Here is a 6,849-nt window from a genome sequence, read left to right as displayed (position 1 = left end):
TACACCAGTACGTTTATGGCCAACGACTGTCTGCTCATTGATGTTCAAATTAGACAATTTTTTTGGTGAAACAGTTGACTTGGGAATATTTTTTATTCCAACTCCTTTCCTTTTGGTTGAAGCTTTGGTGGACCAAATAAAAGAAATTAATGGCACATCATCCTTCAACTCTTCCACATTGGCTGAAGATTTGGAGATGCTAGAAGTGAGTTTTCTTATCTCTAGTGAAGAGCGTGAATTAGACACACTGTCACATAGATGACCACTCTCAGATTCCAAACACCAATCCTCTGCCACATTTTCCTTGAAGGCAGTTAACAAGCAATGATAAATTTATAGGGAATCCAAGAATGAATTCTAGTGTGCTTTTTAGCGAAGAGAACGATTCTTACCACCTCAACCAACCCAAGTAGTTTAATGGAAACGAGTTTAAGAATAAAGAAGACAATATAATATATTTTTCATATAGTGCCTAACTCATTATGTAACATGAACTAGCTCTCTATGTAGCATGAAACCTCATACGCCCCACTCAAATATGAACAGAAATTTTTTTTTTCACCAAGCAAGATACGTTTAAAAGAAAAACTAGAATAGGCACGCTGGCATCGCTGTTTCTCATGAAGAGCAATGGAGCAGGTAAAAATAATAGAAAGGCAGAGTAAAAATACGTACCTTCAGCCAGGGAAGGATCATCCTTAATTTCTCAATGAGACAATCAAGAGAAGTATTTTCCTACAACAGAAAATTCCTCTAAGATTGCGTGCCTCTTGCAATGTCTCTATCTCTTATTTGAGTTTCTCCTACGCATAGCAACTCCAGCTTTTCGGGCTTTAATTGCCACTTGCCAGGCACAAAAACAAACTCGTTTGTTTTTTTGTTCCAAAACACAAACCTTTTTAACACAGAATTTCGAACAATGTTTTATTTGTTTGCAAGCCTTTTTTCTTTTTTTTTTCTTTTTTTTATTCCTGAATTCTTTGCTTTCGTCCGAGTTTATTTTAACCCAAAATCTTTGTGTATACTTGACCTGGCCCTTGCCCTCAGGCATAGATCCAATGAGGTCAAGTCCCCATTGGACGAATGGCCAAGGACTGACCATGGCTATCAGTGGTTCAGCTAGAAGTTGTGGGATATTGGCAAACCGATGGCACTTGTCGCACTTTTGGGTGAAGGCTTGGGCATCGGTGTAAAGTGATGGCCAAAAGTATCCTTGCCGAATGGCCGTATGTGCTAGTGAACGAGCGCCTTAATGGTTACCGCAGATGCCTTCATGGATCTCTCGAATGACATAATTACCTTTTTCAGGAGTCAGACACCGAAGGTAAGGGAGGCTGAAGCCACGCTTATATAGAGCACCATTGATGATCAGGTATCGAGCGGAGCTATAGCGAACACGTCATGCTTCAGCAGGATCAGCAGCTAGTGTCTGGTTTTGCAAGAACTGGATGATGGGGTCCATCCATGTAGGGTTGTGATCAATGGTACAAATGAGTGGTGCTCGTGTGCTGGGTTGATCCAAGAACTCCATGTGGATGTTGCGACCGATACCCTGCTCTATGGCTGCTGCTAGTCTGGCCAAAGCATCGGCATGGCTGTTCTCAGAGTGTGGAACCTGGCTTATGAGATAAGCATCAAAGGTTGTCAGTAAGTGGCAGGTATGCTGAAGGTATGCCGTCATAGAGGTGTCCTTGGTAGTAAAGTCCTGGTTGACCTGATGAATAACGAGCTGAGAGTCGTTGAATATCTGTATTTGTTTAGCGCCCATCTCCTTAGCTAGCCTAAGGCCAGCTAAGAGTGCTTCATACTCAGCGACATTTTTGGAGGCGTGGAATTTGAAGCGAATGGCGTACTCAAGGACGACCTTATTTGGGGAGATAAGAACGAGGCCGGCCCCACATCCATAGGCATTAGAGGAGCCGTCCACATATAGGGTCCACAAGGGCTAGGTTAGGTCGAAGGTGCCATTGCTGGAGATGTAGACCAGGTTCGAGGGAAGTGTGGGTGCGGGGGTTCAGCCAGTAGAACTAATTCAGAGCTGCGCCACTGAGGATGGAAGGGAAGATGAGGCACATGCCTTTGTCAGTGAGGCCCTTGCACCCGAGGGCAGATTGGAAGGAGTGGATATGGGTGAGAGGATCCTCCGTGCCAATGTAGAAGGCAGTATGAAGCGGCTGAATGTCCTTCTCCTGGTGGTAGTTGAGGATACGTTTGATAAAGGGCCAGGGCGTGGCTTCGCCCAGAGGGGCTGGTGACTGCGGTGCTGCTCGTTCTCTAGAGACCGGACCTTCTCAAAGAGAAGCTTCATGGTTGAGTCGACATGAGGGAGAGGGCCGGGTGCTGAAGGCCTGGGGTGTGGGTGGGGCAGGGGCTGGGTAAGGTTCCCACACTTCGGTATGGTAGGACTCACAGTCTTCTGGATGATAAGATTCCCAGCCATCCGAGTCCCCTACACCCTCTTCCGCAAGTAGGTGAGTAGGCTTTGGTAGGGGCCCCAGGTGTGCTACCCATGGGTCTTTGAGGTTAACAGGGATAGGGATCGGCTCTGGCTGGCTGTCTGAGAGGCGGTCCCTACAATCCTTGTAGATCTTGGTTGGTTCATGGGGCCAGTCCTTCGGTGGGGAAATGCAAAGGAGCCGCGACTTGGTCGACTCCAGATGAAGGTGACCCTTGCCCTTGGCGAGCCTAGACTGGGCCGGAGCACTGTGGCGGGAGTTCACCGGTTGGTTCGGCTAGGTGCGCTCAACATCCTAGGTAAGGTCTTACTGAGCGCCCTGGGAATGAGTTTTCTCCTAGTTACTCTTCAGGGCGTAGTAGTCATGCTCTAGCTCGATATTCCTGGTATGAAGATGTTCGTATTTCTCCGACATCTTGGCAATACTAGTACAGAGGCGCTTCACTTCCACCTAGAGATTGACATCTGCCGAAGGTTTCTGTCTGGAGGTACCCCCGTGGGGGGTATGGTGTTGGGTATCGTGGCTATCCTCGGTCGACATAGCAGAGTGTGGGGTGAAGAAGAAGCAAAGGGGCCTGATGGGAGAAGGAGCCAACGAGGCTAGTAGAGGGAAATGGGATTTAGAAGTCGTTTCCCAAATGCGGCGCCAAACTGTTAATGCTCTTTTTGGGAGGTCAACTTAGAGAGAAGTGGAGTGTCTTCAGCAGGGGAGAAGATTAGGACCTTCGGAAGGAGAGGAACCTGCAGAAGACAAAGTGGGAGAAGCAGTCATCAAGCTTCGGACACCGGTGTAGTGCCTGCCAAAGGCTCTCCGATGCTTAAGTCAGCTATAGGTGGTAACTTTAGCAGAGTAACAATAAAATGTGAGAAAGTAGTTACCCTTTTTACTTGAGTACTCTTCCCTATTTATAGGGAAGTGAAAATGGGAGCCTTGCACAAAGTTTTGATATGGGACTTTGTGCAAGTCGCTGTGGTGGTGACATGTGTCCTTGGAGATTAGGTTCGACAGTCGAGAACTTCATCAGTCGGGAGCTTCGGTAGATCGCTGGCACCTCGGAAGAGTGTCTTCCTTCGGCAGGGAAGAAGGTGTGTCTACCTTGGTGCTAGTCATTTTGATGCTGGATATGCTTGGTTGATTATGGTGTAAACATATATTCCCATAAACCCACACCATGCAAGAAACTGTAACTCACTAAAATGAAGCTCACTGAAATTACAACCATATTGAATTTATATTTGAATTCTAATTTACATATTGAGGTTTAGACTTTGGGGTCTAGAATTTAGGTCTAAAGCCCTGAATCCTTATTTTCAAGACCCTTCAAACCCTAATCCCCCTAAATCATAGTTAAACCTACCAGAATCAACGCCAAATGCTTGGTCAGAATTAGATAAATGACAATTAATGTATTTTTATTCCATTTTCAGCACTTCGCTTTGAGATTAGGCATAGAGTTTTTGTTTGAGGACCTTTCCTATTGAAAGGGGATTAGGCATAGAGTTTAGTTTCCTAAAAGTGACCATTTGTATCATCTCGACGGACCATTTTGTGCATGATCTCGACAAACCATTTTTGGTATCATCTCTCTAATGGACATTTTAAGGGTATGACTACTATCTCCAACTCCTAATCATTCAAACTTTAATGAAAATAGGGCTCCAGGTTAACGTCACCCATAACATCTAAATCATCACCAAATGCAGCATTATTTTCAGCCCCCATAAAAATTCATCACAATTCACAAAGTTCGAACTGTTAAACGAAATAGCAGCTCTAAAAAGATCACAACATTGCAATTTCATCAGATTGATTCTGAGAAGGTAGCAGATAATTCCTAAAGCCCAAATTAAAACAATCTAGCATAAAGGTAAAGTACAATCTTTTATCATTACATTTTTCAACACAACTGTGTTTGATTCTTATTGTAGAACTGGAGCATCGGTTATTATATTGCTTCCAAGAGCAACCCAAGTTTAAGACCGTCTCTCATTCTTGTCTTCCCACCACTCCAGGAACTTAGTTTGTGCAGCCAATGTGTCCAACCTGTAAAGTTGCAGCCAGTGGTTTGCAATTTCGTGTCCAAATGTCCAACCAAAAACACCTCCAGCTAGAAAGGATAGTCCAGCACCTGTCAAATAGAACAGGGTTCAGAACCTAGAAATTCCTCCGATCCATAACATAACCTTCTATAATCTATCTAAAAACCCTAGAAAGATTGCAAGTTAAAATGCCCATAAAGATGTCATGTATTCACAGATGTTAATATTGAAACATTTAAAAATTGTAAGTTAAAATGCTCAGAAAGGTGGCATGTGCATCACTGAGCTATACAAGTCATCTGCCATAATCGGAATACAGCTGATTTCTACCAAGCCACATTGGTATGTTACTAATATATTCACAATCCATAGTGTACACATTAGCTTATGCTCATTTGGTACTTGCATGAACCAAAGTTGCAGTAAATTGAAATGCAATGTCTTTTCATCGAGTCATTTCCACACTTTCAATATCAGGATCAGAAAAAGAGGGTGGTTTGAGAAATCAGTATAAAGACCAGCATGCTTCTGAATCGCTCCCATATGAGAGAGAGAGAGAGAGAGAGAGAGAGAGAGAGAGATGCATGTAGCAGTATACCATAACATACTGTTCCTTTATCTCTACCAAAGCTTGAACACCTAACCTTTAAGTTGCTTTCAACAATTAAGGAAAACACTTGACCTTTCCAGGCTACATAAACTCTGGCCTTCGGAAAAGGAAAACAGTTGAAAAATAAAAACAAAAACAAAAACTAGACTAAGCATATGCAAGGTTTTTCAAAAATTTATATTTCCAGAACATTCAGGCCAAGTTGACAGAAGAAATATCAGAAAGAGAATGAAGAAGACAACTTTGAAATATAATAAGGGACCAACTTGAAGCAGCTATAATTACAGGGACACTACTGGAAACTACTTTTTTTTCTTCATATCATGATATTTTTTTGCCACTGATAGAAATCCATGTTGGTCCATTCTACCATAGCCAACTGGATAAGCATTAGCATTTTCTTAAGTAAGCATCTTTTGCCAGCAAAAACGGATTTAGTACAGGAATTAGATGTGAAGGATTAGATATGCATATTTCATTTATCCACAAATTTGAACTGTTGCTCAAGAAACTTTACACAAGTGATGTCATGTTAATACAGGCAAAGCAGAAAACTTCAAAGGTCTGTTTGAAGAAAAAATTTAGACTTTAAAGAAAAAATAAAAATATGAAGAGGAACTGAAGAATTGGTGAAATCATTAGAGATTCAATTGATAGGCAGCTCAATCAATGAAATAGCGAATACAGTAAAAAAGAAGAGGCAACGGTCTACCATGCAAACTCCTTGAATATTTCCACGAAACGCCAGCAGTTGATACTGCTCCAATAACACTTCCTGTAAGACCAAAGTTCACTGCTTCCCTAGCAGTCTTCAGCTGAAAAAGGGAAAGCATGTCAATTAAGCTTGTTAAAGTGAAAATACCATCTTAGGGGTACAATATACACCATGAAAAGAGCCAGATATTATATTGGCAGACATATTTTCAAGTTGTGGGCACAAGATCTGACTTACTGGACAACAGTACAATACAACAAAAAAAGGTTGGAACATTGGCAGCAAAGTTAAGATTAACAAATAATATTTTATTGCACTTGGAAAAGTAATAAAAAGCCACTTCTTAGTGTTGAAAAAAGAATAAAAGATATCTAAAATATAAAAGGCAAATGAAATCTGATATGCTTGTCCACTTCATTTATCTGCATTTTGCATTAAGGTTGGTGCCAAGATAACTAGAGATAAGGAAAGATACCAAAAGAAAGAAAACCAATTTAGACACTGGACATAAAAATACAGTTCTTGTAGTGGACCTCGATAATTTGCGTAAAATTTGATTAGTTGTTTCCTTGTTTGCTCCATTAACTAGACACGATTTCTTGACAACCAAGAATCTTAAAGTTTCCAGGATTACAACCAGACATGTAAACTTAGAAACCTTTTCAAAAAGCCCTACAAAAATGCCACCAGGTTTACATGAAAGAAGAAATAGGAAGAACGAGCCTTCCAGCAACAATACCTCTTTCTATTTCCACTATTTCATGCACCTCGTTTAGATTTCAGGGTCATTGTTTTATTCTCTTCAACACATCATTAAACTAAAATTCAAAACCAAACACTCTGTGTGTGTGTGTGTGTGTGAAGCAAAACTGTGAGCATTTATCAATGCTCGCATCCCTTATTCTGATTACTTTCCTGTCAAAAGAACAACAGTCTTGAATCCTATCTAACGCAAATTCTGAGGAATTCTTCATCCTTTTTCCTAAGCCATTTAACGACCGAAACCCTACACTCGTTGATGCCAAGTAC

The 6,849-nt window shown here is 41.7% G+C and overlaps 1 protein-coding gene across 1 annotated transcript in view; it reads right to left on the bottom strand.

Moving 5' to 3' along the window:
* LOC18774155 (succinate dehydrogenase subunit 6, mitochondrial) overlaps window positions 4,144-6,849 on the bottom strand; it is a 3,831-nt gene continuing 1,125 nt past the window's right edge. The window contains exons 2-3 of the mRNA XM_007207190.2: window positions 5,818-5,920; window positions 4,144-4,584 (exon numbers count right to left, since the gene is read on the bottom strand). Coding sequence (XP_007207252.2) covers window positions 4,430-4,584; window positions 5,818-5,920 — 258 coding nt within the window. The 3' untranslated portion in view covers window positions 4,144-4,429. The remainder of the gene's footprint in view (window positions 4,585-5,817; window positions 5,921-6,849) is intronic.

Source organism: Prunus persica, chromosome G6 (assembly GCF_000346465.2).
Source record: "Prunus persica cultivar Lovell chromosome G6, Prunus_persica_NCBIv2, whole genome shotgun sequence".
NCBI classification, from domain to species: domain Eukaryota; kingdom Viridiplantae; phylum Streptophyta; class Magnoliopsida; order Rosales; family Rosaceae; genus Prunus; species Prunus persica.
This window is presented reverse-complemented; position numbering and strand designations above follow the sequence as displayed.